Source organism: Muntiacus reevesi, chromosome 1 (assembly GCF_963930625.1).
Source record: "Muntiacus reevesi chromosome 1, mMunRee1.1, whole genome shotgun sequence".
NCBI lineage: Eukaryota > Metazoa > Chordata > Mammalia > Artiodactyla > Cervidae > Muntiacus > Muntiacus reevesi.
In genome coordinates, this window is record NC_089249.1 from 10872746 (window position 1) to 10889099 (window position 16354).

Consider the following 16354-nt stretch of genomic DNA (forward strand, 5'->3'; position numbering starts at 1 on the left):
TCATCTGCCAGCCAGCAGGTGACTGAGAGTACAAGGCCATGGTGTGATCAAAACTAATGGCAAGTTTAAAGAGATTGGAGTGTAGACTTGGGTCAGAGGAGTTGGAAGGGCTTCGGGAGGAAGAGGCAGTTTCTTACTGACGAAGGTGTTTGGTAACTGGTCAGGAGCCAGGGAGGCAGTTCAGATGGGTGGAAAAGGGGGGAGCAGATGGTTTCATAAGAGTTTGGGTCTAAAGGAGTGTCAGCACACACTCCCTTCCAACCCTGCCTCATTAAATTATTCAGAATCACTACTGACTTCATACAATTCACCCTAGGATTGATATCTCATTCATCAGGCTACATGCTAAAGTGGAAAAGATCAGAATTCAAATTCGTTGCTCACTTGTTGTGTGGCCTTAGGGAGTAGCTTCACCTCTTGGGCCTCAAGTTTCAAATGTAGAAATGCATACTGTCTTTTAGGGTTGTGATGAGGCCTTATTGGGATAATGATTAATACTGAGCTTGTTTTAGATAATCAGTGTCGACCTTTTCTTCCAAAGAAGTTAAGAACAAGATGGATGATGCACTTTATTTGCTGACAGTTCCTTTGTGAAGATGTGACTGCTGTGTGTTTGTGTGTGTGTATGTGTGTGTGTGTGCGAGTCGCTAAGTCGTGTCCGCCTCTTTGCGACCCCATGGACTGTAGCCCCCCAGACTCCTCTGTCCATGGGATTCTCCAGGTAAGAATTCTGTAGTGGGTTGCCATTCCCTTCTGCATGTGACTGCTGAGTCTCCTGTAAATGTCAGTCTTCTGTAAGCCTGGAGTATATTTGCTGTCCTGTGGACTGTTGGTTTACACATCTCTCCTTCATTGACTTAGCCACCACATGAGGAGAGCTCTGATGGGCCAGTCTCTTTGTCTGTACCTCTGAGAATTCCTAATTCATGGAGGACCCAGATGGCTTTGCTCAGATATCAAGGGTTTTGACCCAGTTACTGTATAAAATACCCATCTTCCTCATATCCACTTTTCCCTGGTAGTACTTGTGATGAATTCTTCTTTATTTTTGACCTTTTCCCCATCATCTGCATTATTAGATTTTTAAATCAGGAATTCAACAGTTTTAAGTACCTGTGCTGTTTATTTCCACTGTGTAATTTTTCTTCGCATTTCTGTCATTTTGTGTTTCCTTGAGGGGTTGTTAGGTAAAAGCTAGCAGTGCCATGCTGACTCACCATTCTGGTTTCTTCAGCCCAATAATCTTTGGAAAAGGGACAAGAAAATATGGTCTTGGGAGAGCCATCTATTGCAGACTGAGACTGTTGTGTACCGTCTGGTGTTGACTTAAAGCATCTCTCCCAGCCCCTTCATCTGTCACCTGAAAATCTATCTGCGTTCTTCTGGAGTCTTTTTTTTAATATTTATTTTAACAAATGTATTTATTCGGCTGCTCTGGTTCTTAGTTGTGGCATGTGGGATCTTGAGTCTTCGTTACGGTGTGCAGAATCTTTTAGTTGCTTCATGCGGGATCTACTCCCTCAACCAGAGATGGAAGCTGGGGCCCCTGCACTGGGAGCGCAGAGTCTTAGCCACTGGACCACCAGGGGAGTCTCTCTGCTGGAGTCTTTATGGGTCTGCAGACATTTGTCTTGCACCTCTTTGGAAATGTGGAGCATATCACGGTGGGAGGGAGCCTGGCAGAGAGGAAGGATGCCAGGCTTCTGCTGTGGTGATAGTCCTGCTCAGAGGAAGGCTCACACTTGCCCAGGCAGATGCGCATTAGGGCAGGGCCTGCAGTGGGAGGGGAAGGCTGCCAGGCTGTCTCCCGAGGGGCCACCCAGCATAGCAGGCTTTCCCAGGGTGAATCTCCCAACGGCAAGGTTCAGCCTCCCAGCACTGCAGGCTGAGTTATAGTTCATGGGGCAGAGTATCCTGTTCGTGAGGAGGTAGATGAATGGACACCCAGAATACCAGCTGTTAATCTGCACTGGGGACCCTGTCTTCCGGGGGGATGGGAACACTCGTGTGATGGCTGTCTCCCTGCCCTGGAAGCCAAATCCTAATCTGAAGTTTGTCTGTGAGCTTTGTCAGAGTGAGGGCAGTGAAGTGGATAAAGGAGAGAAAATGTGTGTGTCGGTGCTGTCTGCCTGTGCGTTTGGAAATCTTGGACTTTCGGGCTGTTGCCTGGATGGGCACCGCCCAGGGTTGTCTCCCTTACATGTTTTGTGCAATTTTTTTTTCCACATTGTTATTGTTTTTCCCTTGGCTGACTAAACCTCATTCTGATTTGAGTCATCCTTTCTTAAAATTCATTAGAATTTACAAATTGGCCCAGGTTATATCCTCCTCTCCTCCTTGGAGAAATTTAAAAATAACTCTGCATACCACTGTTATATCCCAGATTGCTCAGAATTTTAAAATATAGTTTACATGTATCAGCAGACATAATCCATATCAATATAATTGATGTAAATTAATGTAATCCCGTATTATTCTTGATGAAATTGACATGAAGTCTGGGATTTGCTTCAAACTACTCTGGCACCTAAAAAGCAAACCAGCAACAAAGGGAGTGAAATAGGTGAAGATTGGAAAGTTTTCTCAGCCTTTTGGAAAGATCTTTATTTGTTGAAACTGGATGGTATGTGCATGGGGTCCATCATACTATTCCTTTGGCTTTTAGTGTGTCTGAAAATTTCCCAGATGAAATAGCTCTAAATATGTATATCATTCTAAGGTTATCAGAGGTATAAATCTGAGTTCAGTCTGTATTCTGACTTATACATGAATGCTTTGAAAAAATTCTTTGATTTTTGTTGAAATTCCGGATATCACAACAATTTCTAATCCTCATTGCTCCTGACAATAGCATGCCAATTATATGCATGTTTTTTAGGACTCGGGAATAATTCTAATATTTAACTTTATTGGATCTGTGTGTAAAACTCTTGTCACAATAACTGACGATGTCCATTTTTGACTGAAACAACATTCAGTTATTTATGTAATGTGAAAATCAGTCACTACCATAATTTTAGTATTACTGCCATCCCTTAAGAATGTGAAACAGTTACTGAATGCTTTCTGGATTTTATGCCAGAAAATAATTTGGTGTTTTAGCTATTCTGAACTGACTTCTTTGATATCACGGTGCTATTTCTCATTCCAGGTTTAAGTTTATCTATTCATGGGGCTGAAAAGCGTTTGCAAATCCACCAACGGCGAAGTGTGGCAAGCCGCCCAGGGTCACGCCGCCTGCCCGTGGTCAGGCATTCCTCACTTCCACCAGGCAGAAGGTCAGTAAAAATGGAGACGAGCTCTTCTGGAGTCACTAATGGGAGAACCAGAGTCTTCCACCCAGGTAATGCATGGGGAAGGGTCAACAGGGACCTGGGTTAGCAGCAACCTGACTGCCTGTGCTATATTTTTGTCATCTAATTCTACCACGCTTCCAGTTAAGCTTACTTTTTTTAAAGAGTCTTGGGTTTTTTCCCCCTTCTTTTCACTTCCATCAGTGGTAAATGTCCCCAAGACCAATAGGAGGGAAGAGGGCTTGAGGTATCAGAAAAGGTTAAGGCAACATTCCACTTACTGTGGTAGAATCTAAATGAAAATTCCACTGAATAGACTTGCTCAGTTCAGAAAAGGTTACTGTAGAATAAAACAAGACAGAGATTTGGCCAGTTTCTTGATATTTTGCTCTAATTCAGCCCAGGGGAAATGTCATGGTGAAAATGCCCACTTTGAAGCCTCAGTTATGTGGCTTGACTCGTCCATGTTTCTTTCTCAGGTGAAGGGAGACAACTAGGGTCATGTGAATTTTCAAGGCCCTGGGAAGTACCTGTGATCTCTTAAAAATGATAAAATGAGTCTATATCAAAGTTGGTATTCACAACCTCAAGTGTTTGGGTGAAAGGCTCATTTAAGTATTCATTCATTCATTCAACACATTTCTTGAGTGCCTGCTATATGCCAGGCTTTGTTTTGAAAACTGAGGAAAAACAAGTGAACACTATTTCTGACTCATGGAAATGGCACATTGGGAGGAAATTCCAAGGTCATGTATTTTAAGTCTCCCCCAGTCCTGATTCCTGTGTGTAACGTGCTTTCAGGTGGCCAGCCAGCCTCAGCTGAAGTCGTTTCCTTCTCTTGCCATGTCATCTTATTTCGCTCAGCTGATACCCTGGCTTCCTACCCTCATTAAGAAACCCACAGGCCATTGGGCCTGAGACTACAGGTCCCTGCATCTCCAAATATCTCTCTGTCTACGTCCATCCTTCACATCTCTCCTCTGGTTGTCAGGAGGTGACGGTCTTCCCACTGTCCTGACTGAGCTTTCACCTGTGTCCTTCACCAGTGGCCTTGACCACCCCTCCTCTCTTGGACCTTGATCGTTCCCCTCAGTTTGTGAAGACGGCTGAAGCTTCTCATTTTAATCATCTTCATTTGACACTGCAACCTTTTCTCACTTCCACCACTTCTGGTCCCTCCAAAGCCAGATTGCTGAAAGGGTAACCTACCTTTGTTGGCTCGGCTTCCTAGCACCTGTCAACCCAATGCAACCTGGTTTCTGCCTTGTCCGCACCATCATGGCCCTTCTTATTGACCCATTTCACCATAGTTTGCTGGGTGGCAGACTCTTCAGATGCACCCAACCAGAGAGGACCACCACTTCTTCCCAAAGCATATTCCCTGACTTCCATGGCGACCTGCTTTCTCCATTCTCCCATCACTTTCCTCACAGGTAACTCTGATGGTTTCCCAGCCTCTAGCATCTCTCTTGACTTCTTGCCTCTTGTCACAGTACATGCTTCACACCAAATGCAGAATGACTCATCTTCACCCATGACCATGCCATTCATCTTGCTTGTCCTACTCATTCCAGGGTAAAGGCCAACCCTCTTAGTATGTTAGGAACAAATGCCCACCATAATCCAGGCCCTAGTGCTTCCCATCCTTTTTCGCTCCTTTCTGTCTTTTTTTTTTCTATTTATTTTTATTAGTTGGAGGCTAATTACTGTACAATATTGTAGTGGGTTTTGTCATACATTGACATGAATCAGCCATGAATTTACATGTATTCCCCATCCCGATCCCCCCTCCCACCTCACTCTCCACCCGATTCCTCTGGGTCTTCCCAGTGCACCAGGCCCGAGCACTTGTCTCATGCATCCAACCTGGGCTGGTGATCTGTTTCACACTTGATAATATACATGTTTCGATGCTGTTCTCTCGAAACATCCCACCCTCGCCTTCTCCCACAGAGTCCAAAAGTCTGTTCTGTACATCTGTGTCTCTTTTTCTGTTTTGCATATAGGGTTATCATTACCGTCTTTCTAAATTCCATATATATGTGTTAGTATGCTGTAATGTTCTTTATCTTTCTGGCTTACTTCACTCTGTATAATGGGCTCCAGTTTCATCCATCTCATTAGAACTGATTCAAATGAATTCTTTTTAATGGCTGAGTAATATTCCATGGTGTGTATGTACCACAACTTCCTTATCCATTTGTCAGCTGATGGGCATCTAGGATGCTTCCATGTCCTGGCTATTAAAAACAGTGCTGCGATGAACATTGGGGTGCACGTGTCTCTTTCAGATCTGGTTTCCTCGGTGTGTATGCCCAGAAGTGGTATTGCTGGGTCATATGGCAGTTCTATTTCCAGTTTTTAAAGAAATCTCCACACTGTTCTCCATAGCGGCTGTACTAGTTTGCATTCCCACCAACAGTGTAAGAGGGTTCCCTTTTCTCCACACCCTCTCCAGCATTTATTGCTTGTAGACTTTTGGGTAGCAGCCATCCTGACTGGCGTGTAATGGTACCTCATTGTGGTTTTGATTTGCATTTCTCTGATAATGAGTGATGTTGAACATCTTTTCATGTGTTTGTTAGCCATCTGTATGTCTTCTTTGGAGAAATGTCTGTTTAGTTCTTTGGCCCATTTTTTGATTGGGTCATTTATTTTTCTGGAGTTGAGCTTCAGGAGTTGCTTGTATATTTTTGAGATTAATCCTTTGTCTGTTGCCTCATTTGCTATTATTTTCTCCCAATCTGAGGGCTGTCTTTTCACCTTGCTTATAGTTTCCTTTGTTGTGCAAAAGCTTTTAAGTTTAATTAGGTCCCATTTGTTTATTTTTGCTTTTATTTCCAATATTCTGGGAGGTGGGTCATAGAGGATCTTGCTGTGATTTATTTCAGAGAGTGTTTTGCCTATGTTCTCCTCTAGGAGTTTTATCGTTTCTGGTCTTACATTTAGATCTTTAATCCATTTTGAGTTGATTTTTGTGTATGGTGTTAGAAAGTGTTCTAGTTTCATTCTTTTACAAGTGGTTGACCAGTTTTCCCAGCACCACTTGTTAAAGAGATTGTCTTTTTTCCATTGTATATCCTTGCCTCCTTTGTTGAAGATAAGGTGTCCATAGGTTTGTGGATTTATCTCTGGGCTTTCTATTCTGTTCCATTGATCTATATTTCTGTCTTTGTGCCAATACCATACTGTCTTGATGACTGTGGCTTTGTAGTATAGTCTGAAGTCAGGCAGGTTGATTCCTCCAGTTCCTTTCTTCTTTCTCAAGATTGCTTTGGCTATTAGAGGTTTTTTGTATTTCCATACAAATTGTGAAATTAATTGTTCTAGTTCTGTGAAAAATACCGTTGGTAACTTGATAGGGATTGCATTGAATCTGTAGATTGCTTTGGGTAGTATAGCCATTTTGACAATAGTGATTCTTCCAATCCATGAACACGGTACATTTCTCCATCTGTTTGTGTCTTCTTTGATTTCTTTCATCAGTGTTTTATAGTTTTCTATGTATAGGTTTTTTGTTTCTTTAGGTAGATTTATTCCTAAGTATTTTATTCTTTTCGTTGCAATGGTGAATGGAATTGTTTCCTTAGTTTCTGTTTCCTCATTGTTATTGTATAGGAATGCAAGGGATTTCTGCATGTTAATTTTATATCCTGCAACTTTCCTATATTCATTAATTAGCTCTAGTAATTTTCTGGTGGCGTCTTTAGGGTTTTCTATTTAGAGGATCATGTCATCTGCAAACAGTGAAAGTTTTATTTCTTCTTTTCCAATCTTGGTTCCTTTTATTTCTTTTCCTTCTCTGATTGCTGTGGCTAAAACTTCAAAACTATGTTGAATAGTAGTGGTGAGAGTGGGCACCCTTGCCTTGTTCCTGACTTTAGAGGAAATGCTTTCAGTTTTTCACCATTGAGGATAATGTTTGATATGGGTTTGTCATATATAGCTTTTATTATGTTGAGGTATGTTCCTTCTATTCCTGCTTTCTGGAGGGTTTTTATCATAAAGGGATGTTGAATTTTGTCAAAGGCTTTCTCTGCATCTATTGAGATAATCGTATGGTTTTTATCTTTCAATTTGGTAATGTGGTATATTACATTGATTGATTTGCAGATATTAAAGAATCCTTGCATTCCTGGGATAAAGCCCACTTGGTCATGGTGTATGATTTTTTTTTTTTTTTTTGATTTTTTTTTTTTGATTTTTTTAATATGTTGTTGGATTCTGTTTGCTAGCATTTTGTTAAGGATTTTTGCATCTATGTTCATCAGTGATATTGGCCTGTAGTTTTCTTTTTTTGTGGCATCTTTGTCTGGTTTTGGAATTAGGGTGATGGTGGCCTCATAGAATGAGTTTGGAAGTTTACCTTCTTCTGCAATTTTCGGGAAGAGTTTGAGTAAGATAGGTGTTAGCTCTTCTCTAAATTTTTGGTAGAATTCAGCTGTGACGTCATCTGGTCCTGGGCTTTTGTTTGTTTGTTTTTTTTTTTAGATAATGCATTTTATTTTTTTACTTTTTTTTTTTTTTCATTTATTTTTATTAGTTGGAGGTTAATTACTTTACAATATTTTAGTGGTTTTTGTCATACATTGACTTGAATTAGCCATGGATTTACATGTATGGTCCTGGGCTTTTGTTTGCTGAAAGATTTCTGATTACAGTTCGATTTCCTTGCTTGTGATGCGTCTGTTAAGATCTTCTATTTTTTCCTGGTTCAGTTTTGGAAAGTTATACTTTTCTAAGAATTTGTCCAGTTCTTCCAAGTTGTCCATTTTATTGGCATAGAGCTGCTGGTAGTAGTCTCTTATGATCCTTTGTATTTCAGTGTTGTCTGTTGTGATCTCTCCATTTTCATTTCTAATTTTGTTAATTTGGTTCTTCTCCCTTTGTTTCTTAATGAGTCTTGCTAATGGTTTGTCAATTTTGTTTATTTTTTCAAAATACCAGCTTTTAGCTTTGTTGATTTTTGCTATGGTGTCTTTAGTTTCTTTTGGATTTATTTCTGCCCTAATTTTTGAGATTTCTTTCCTTCTACCAACCCTGGGGTTCTTCATTTCTTCCTTCTCTAGTTGCTTTAGATGTAGAGTTAGGTTATTTATTTGAGTTTTTTCTTGTTTCTTGAGGTAAGCCTGTAATGCTATGAACCTTCCCCTTAGCACTGCTTTTACAGTGGCCCATAGGTTTTGGGTTGTTGTGTTTTTCATTTTCATTTGTTTCTATGCATATTTTGATTTCTTTTTTTATTTCTTCTATGATTTGTTGGTTATTCAGAAGCGTGTTATTTAGCCTCCATATGTTTGAATTTTTAATAATTTTTTTCCTGTAATTGAGATCTAATCTTACTGCACTGTGGTCAGAAAAGATGACTGGAATGATTTCAATTTTTTTGAATTTACCAAGACTAGATTTATGGCCCAGGATGTGATCTATTCTGGAGAAGGTTCCGTGTGCACTTGAGAAAAAGGTGAAGTTGATTGTTTTGGGGTAAAATGTCCTATAGATATCAATTAGGTCTAGCTGGTCCATTGTATCATTTAAAGTTTGTGTTTCCTTGTTAATTTTCTGTTTAGTTGATCTATCCATAGTTGTGAGTGAGGTATTAAAGCCTCCCACTATTATTGTGTTACTGTTAATTTCCTCTTTCATACTCGTTAGCATTTGTCTTACATACTGCGGTGCTCCTATGTTGGGTACATATATATTTATAATTGTTATATCCTCTTCTTGGATTGATCCTTTCATCATTATGTAGTGTCCTTCTTTGTCTCTTTTCACAGCCTTTATTTGAAAGTTTATTTTATCTGATATGAGTATTGTGACTCCTGCTTTCTTTTGGTCTCCATTTGCGTGAAATATTTTTTTCCAGTCCTTCACTTTTAGTCTGTATGTGTCCCTTGTTTTGAGGTGGGTCTCTTGTAGACAGCATATATAGGGGTCTTGTTTTTGTACCCATTCAGCCAGTCTTTGTCTTTTGGTTGGGGTATTCAACCCATTTACATTTAAGGTAATTATTGATAGGTATGGTCCCATTGCCATTTACTTTGCTGTTTTGAGTTCACGTTTATACAACCTTTCTGTGTTTCCTGTCTAGAGAAGATCCTTTAGCATGTGTTGAAGAGCTGGTTTGGTGGTGCTGAATTCTCTCAGCTTTTGCTTGTCCGTAAAGCTTTTGAATTCTCCTTCATATCTGAATGAGATCCTTGCTGGGTACAGTAATCTAGGTTGTAGGTTATTCTCTTTCATTTCTTTCAGTATGTCCTGCCATTCCCTTCTGGCCTGGAGGGTTTCTATTGATAGATCAGCTGTTATCCTTATGCGAATCCTTTGTGTTTTATTTGTTGTTTCTCCCTTGCTGCTTTTAGTATTTGTTCTTTGTGTTTGATCTTTGTTAATTTGATTAATATGTGTCTTGGGGTGTTTCGCCTTGGGTTTATCCTGTTTGGGACTCTCTAGGTTTCTTGGACGTGGGTGACTATTTCCTTCCCCATTTTAGGGAAGTTTTCAGCTATTATCTCCTCGAGTATTTTCTCATGGCCTTTCTTTTTGTCTCCTTCTCCTGGGACTCCTATGATTCAAATGTTGGGGCATTTCACATTGTCCCAGAGGTGAGGTTGTCCTCATTTCTTTTGATTCTTTTTTTTTTCCTCTCTGCTTCATTTATTTCTACCATTTTATCTTCTACCTCACTTATTCTATCTTCTGTCTCCGTTATTCTACTCTTGGTTCCCTCCAGAGTGTTTTTGATCTCATTTATTGCATTATTCATTTTTAATTGACTCTTTTTTATTTCTTCTAGGTCTTTATTAAACATTTCTTGCATCTTCTCAATCTTTGTCTCCAGGCTATTTATCTGTAACTCCATTTTGTTTTCGGGATTTTGGATCATTTTTATTATCATTATTCTAAATTCTTTTTCAGGTAGATTCCCTATTTCCTCCTCTTTTGTTTGACTTGGTGGGCATTTTCATGTTCCTTTACCTGTTGGGTATTTCTCTGCCTTTTCATCTTGTTTAGATTGCTGTGTCTGAAGTGGGCTTTCTGTATTCTGGAGGTCTGTGGTTCCTTTTTATTGTGGAGGTTTCACCCAGTGGGTGGGGTTGGACGATTGGCTTGTCAAGGTTTCCTGGTTAGGGAAGCTTGCGTCAGTGTTCTGGTGTGTGGAACTGGATTTCTTCTCTCTAGAGTGCAATGGAGTGCCCAGTGATGAGTTTTGAGATGAGTCTATGTGTTCGGTGTGATTTTGGGCAGCCTGTATGTTGACGCTCAGGGCTATGTTCCTGCATTGCTGGAGAATTTGCATGGTATGTTTTCCTCTGAAACTTATTGGCTCTTGGGTGGTGGTTGTTTTCAGTGTAGGTTTGGAGGCTTTTGGACGGTCTCTTATTACTTAATGTTCCCTGTAGTCAGGAGTTCTCTGGTGTTCTCAGGTTTGGGGCTTAAGTCTCCTGCCTCTGGCTTTCGGTCTTATTCTTCCAGTAGTCTCAAGACTTCTCCAACTATACAGCACTGATAATAAAACTTCTAGGTTAATGGTGAAAAGATTATCCACAGTGAGGGACACCCAGAGAGGTTCACAGAGTTACATGAAGAAGAGGAAAGGGAGGATGGACATACAGATGGGCAGGAGAAAAAGGGGGAGTCAAGAGGAGAGAGACAGATCTACGCAGTTGTCTGTTCCCAAAGTGTTCTCCGTAGCCCAGACACCCACAAAGATTCACAGAATTGGATTGTGAAAAGAAGGGGAAAGGAGGAAATAGAAGTGTTCTGAGGTAGAAAACGGAGAGTCAAAAGTGGGAGAGAGTCATCAACACACTCCTGAATAAGAATGGGAACTGAATATTGGATTCTTAAATGTCCAAAACTTATATCACATACTGAAAAGCAAAGATTAAAAATCTAGAGTAGAGGTTAGACTCTTAAAAATACAATATTGAAAACAAAAACAAAAACACAAAAAATTTTAGAGATATATATGAAGTTTGGTTTAAAAATAGGGCTTCTCTTTTTTTTTTTCAAGGTTATAGTGAAATGAAAATGAAAATTAAGGAGTAGTAGAGGAGTAATAGAGGACTTTAAAAGAAAATAAGAGAAAAAGAAAAAATAAAACAAGAAAAAAAATTTTTTTCCTAATTAAAAAAATCATAAAAATATATGAAAATGAAAGTCAAGGAGTAATGGGGGAGTAATAGGGAATTTTAAAAGAAAGTAAAAGAGGAAAAATAAAAAAAAAGAAAGGGAAAAAAAATTTTTTTTTAGTTAAAAAAAAAAAAAGTAAAAATATATCTAGGGATTTCTCTGGAGCTGTTGCAGTCAGTGTGGGTTCGGCTCAGTTTCAGATAGCTCCTCGTTCCAGCTTACACTTCTTGATATCTACAGGCCCCTTCCAGTGTAGTCGGTGTTTTCTACAGGGATTTTAATCTGGTGCACCATCCCTTCTGAAGCGGTTCCCTTTGTTTATTTGGCTTCAGTTTGCCGGTCTCTTCAGGGCCTCATTTCCGCCCTGACACAGGCGGGCGGAGGTGGTCTCTTGTTCAGGTTCGCTAGTTCAGTCGCACTGCGGGGAGGGGCTGTCGCTCTTTTCCCCGTCTACCCTGCTCAGGCTCCCGGCTGCTCTGTATGGAGCGTGCCCTGTGTTGCGTGCGGTTCCAGTTTTGGGGTACTCCACAAAAGCGCAGACTCGGTTGGGCCTGCGTTTTGTGCCTTCCCCGCCCGAGCAGCTCAGGCAGCCAGGAGCTTGACGGGCGCACTCTCCCCGGGTGCGGCGCGCCTTCTGCCCTCCGCGGCCCCAGCCTGTTTCCGCCGCGCCGGTGGGGTGCCTGCGCCCTCTGTCTCGCCGCGACCCTCCCGGCGGATGTCGACCATCCAGAATCTCAGGAGGTTTTTGATTAGAAACTGGAGGCCTGTTTGCAGTGCGGTAGGGGATGCGGTCCTTGGGGCCGAGCCTGCCCCTTTCACCTCCCCCCTGCCTCCTGCCTCCGGCGGGGCTGGGCCGGTCCGCCTCCGGCTAGCTCCTCTGGACTTGCTCGGTCCCTTTGTTCTGTGAATGGCTGGCAGTGTGTTCGGGCCGGTTAATTTTCTCCCTCTCTTTTGCTATCCCACAGTTTAAGTTGGCAACTCACAAAAGCTCCCTCCGATTGCCCTCAGGGCACTCAGGCCCGGGGTCCTTACCCTAAGCAATGCCGCGGGCTCCTCTCCGTTCCGCCCCCACTTGCTGGTGGCGGATGCGGGTGTCTGGGGTACTTTTCTGCTGGGAGTTGCTTTTAGGCACGTAATCTGTGGGTTTTATTTATTTTTCCTCCCGGTTAGGTTGCCCTCCAAGATTTGAAAACTTCCCCCAGACCCGCCAGTGCGAGGGTTTCCTATTGTTTGGAAACTTCCTCTATTAAGAGTCCCTTCCTGGGACGGGTCTCCATCCTTAGCTCTTTTTTCTCTCTTTTTATCTTTTATATTTTGTCCTACCTTTTTTCAAAGACGATGGGCTGCTTTTCTGGGCGCCTGATGTCCTCAGCTAGCAATCAGAAGTTGTTTTGTGAAGTTTGCTCTATGTTCAATTGTTCTTTCGATGAATTTGTAGGGGAGAAAGTGGTCTCCCCATCCTATTCCTTCGCCATCTTGGCTCCTCCCCGCCCCTTTCTGTCTTAAACTTTACACTCTAATGTATCAGCCAAGGTTCAACCAGAAAAGCAGAGCCAGAAAACTTTAGAGTTTTACTAAAAATCGACTTACATGATTATGAGGGCTGTCTAAGCAGGTCTGAAATCCATAGGGCAGGCTGTTAGGAAGGGCAGAGGAAGCCATGAGCACAGCAGAGGCTGCTGTCCACAGGTACAATTTCTTCTCTAGGGAAGCCTCAGCTCTGCTTTTAAGACCTTTTGCCTGATTGAATGAGCACCCCTCCCTCATTGTGGGATAATCTCCCTTATTTGAGGGTAACTGATGATGGACTTTAAGTCACCTTCACAGCAGCATCTTGGATTGGTGTTCACCAGTAACTGGGAACTCTAGTCTAGCCAAGTTGGCACATCAACCAGACCTTGAGGTCTGATCAGACTTACTTTCTTTCAGCTCTCCAGACACATGATGCTGAGTCTTGTCTCTCCACCCTTGCTCATGCTGGTCTCTCTAGGATCCCCTGATTTTGTTCCACAGTCTTAAATATTTAGAAATGATCTATCTCTCCACCATAAGATCTTTAAAGTCATGGATTCTGCAATATTTATTTTTGTATCTCCAATAAATAATTTTTAGGGTAGGACTGAACTGATCCTTCATTAGCTGGTTTTCAGATTATGACTATAGAATTCCTTATATTTTTTCCTGACTTTTTAAAAGTATAATTGACACATTACAATCACTTTCTAATTGCTCTATCAGCCTTTCAGCAAATGTCTTATTGAGGGCCAGTTTGGTTGCCAGGCACTCTTTAGGTACTGAGAGTGAATGAAACAGAGATCCCTGCTCTTAGAGAGTTTACATACTATACAGGGGAGATAGACGATATATAAACATAGTAAATAGTGTTTAGGAAGAAGATAAATATTATGGATAAAAGAAAAAGGAGGGGTAGCAGGTGGCGGAGTTGGGTGTTGCAGTTGTAATCAGGTGGTCCTCAAGGTGTAGGGCACATTGTGGAGAAGATGTGTCATCACAGGCTAGAAGGCACAAGAGCCATGTCGATAGGCAGGTTCATCCCAGCCCAGGGGTAGCCAGCAAACAGGCCCTAGGACAGGAGTGGGTCTGGCAGTCTGAGGAAAAGCACTGGACCCCTGAGCCTGGACTGAGACGCACCCATCAGCTCAGTGGGGTCAGATGGAGCAGGGTCTTGCAGAGCGTGTACTTGGACCCCTCTGTGAAATGGGAGCTCTTAGAAGGAGTGTGAACAGAAGAATCCTGTAAATGGACATATTTTTAACAGGATCACTTTGGCTGTTATTTGAGAATAGATTACAGGGGTATAGGGTAAATGTGGGAAGGTCAGATAGGAGGCCGCCATTAACAACCCAGTCAAGACGTGATGGCTCTTACTAAGGGGAGCAGAAGTGGTGGTGAGAATTTGGATACTGGATGTATTTTAAAGTTGGGCCAACAGAATTTCAATGGCTTAAATGTGGAATGAGAGAGAAAGGAGAGCTAAGTACAACTTTATGGTTTTTGACCTGAGTAAATGGGATTGGTATCAACTGATATGGAGAAAGCTGAAGGGGAAGCAGAATTTAGGATTTGAGGGCAGAAGTGGGGTCAAAATCAAAAGTCTGTGGGAAACTGAAGAGACCACATAGATGGTGGGATCAACATAGTTGGAGTTTGAGAGACTGGGGTTTAAAGCCTTGGTAGGAAAAGAGATGACCAGATGGAGAAGGGGGACAGGATTAAGGGCTGAAATCTGTTGCATCCCAGTAGAAAAGGTCTCAACATGAACCACCAGCAAAGAAGACAGAGAAAGAAAAAGAAAGCTGGCCAGCAAGGCTGGAGATAAACCAGAAATTATGTGTCTTGGAAATTAAGAAAGTCTTACACGAAGATAGGAGTGATTATCTGGGTTAAATCTTGCTGAAAGTCAAGTAAGATGAGGAATGAGAATTGGCCTCTGATTTTAGTAAAGTGGAGATGGATGGTGATTTTGAGAAGAGCAATTGGTGAAGTGGTGGGGACGAAACCCTGATTAAAGTAGGTTTCATAGAGAACGGAAGCATATGAATCGGATACTGAGAATATATACAGCTTTTTAAAAGTAGTTTTGCTGTGAATCGTCGTGAAGAAATAGGGCAGCAGCTGGGGGAGAAGTGAGGTCGAAAGAGTTTCTTTTCAAAATAGCAATCTCCTGCGGATCATTCATGGCACTGGGGAGATGGGGGAATTTGTGATGTGAGCAGCAGTGAGGGAAATGAGAGCTGTTCGCACTATAGAATCATGCAGCGTTTATCTGTGATAACAAATGGGACGGGAGAGTGTGTGGATGCTGGAATGTGAGGAGGGTCTGAGAAGTTCTTTTCCCTTGTTTCAGGGCTTCCCTGGTGGCTTAGTTGGTAAAGCACCTGTCTGCGATGCAGGAGACCTGGATTCGATCCCTGGGTTGGGAAGATCCCCTGGGGAAGGAAATGGTATCCCGGTCCAGTACTCTTGCCTGGAAAATCCCATGGACGGAGGAGCCTGGCGGGCTACAGTCCAGGGGGTCGCAAAGAGTCGGACACGACAGCAACTTCATTTCCACTTTCACTTTCCCCTGTTTCAGTTTTATCTGGAATCTGGGAAGGAAGGTCATAGCTGAGAATGAGGAAGGAGTGAGATGGATTGAGAGGGTGATATGATGGTGTAGATAGTGGAATATGGTTGCCAGCCCACACTAAAAGGCTATTTGAGGTTCATGGTCACAAAACTAAACTAGGACTAGTTTCCATAGTTGTGTGTTTTCCTTTAACCTTGTTTAGCTACTTGAGTGAAAACATAGAACATATGTGAGTGAGTGAGTGAGTGAAGTTGCTCAGTCGTGTCTGACTTTTTGCGACTCCATGAACTGTAGCCTATCAGGCTCCTCCGTCAATGGGATTTTCCAGGCAAGAGTACTGGAGTGGGGTGCCATTTCCTTCTCCAGGGGATCTTCCTGACCCAGGGATCAAACCCGGGTCTCCCGCATTGTAGGCAGAGGCGTTTACCGTCTGAGCCACCAGGGAATGGACGAACATATGTCGAGTTGTCTTTAGTTTAGGATTGTGATTTTGCCAAAGAATTGGGAAAAGAGAGGGGGAACCAGAGGTGCCCTAGAGAGAATAATGATAACAACTGATCATGTAAGCTTGGTACAGAGGGGAGTGAAGACACCCAGGGGCATGAGTTTCAGTGGATAATTGATAGGATCAATTTGTTGGGGGTCCCAGAGGGGTTGAAAGGGTGTTGAGGTTAAGTTAGGGGAAGAAGAGCTGAAAAGAGAAGAGGGGTAATCAGAGATTGAATGCAGAGCACTGATATTAAGGAGGGCATTGCTGTTATTAGTAATGGCGAGGTCAAGGCTAGGGTATGAAGTTAGTATAATATGATGGAGGGCAAGATCAGTGGAGAAAATA

At 42.1% G+C, this 16354-nt stretch overlaps 1 protein-coding gene across 1 annotated transcript in view; it reads left to right on the forward strand.

The window, feature by feature from the left end:
- The first annotated feature begins 3259 nt into the window (after positions 1–3259).
- The window catches only part of ANO4 (anoctamin 4), a 215330-nt gene continuing 202235 nt past the window's right edge, over positions 3260–16354 (forward strand). The window contains exon 1 of the mRNA XM_065921006.1: positions 3260–3343. Within this exon, the coding sequence (XP_065777078.1) occupies positions 3289–3343 (55 nt within the window). The 5' untranslated portion in view covers positions 3260–3288. The remainder of the gene's footprint in view (positions 3344–16354) is intronic.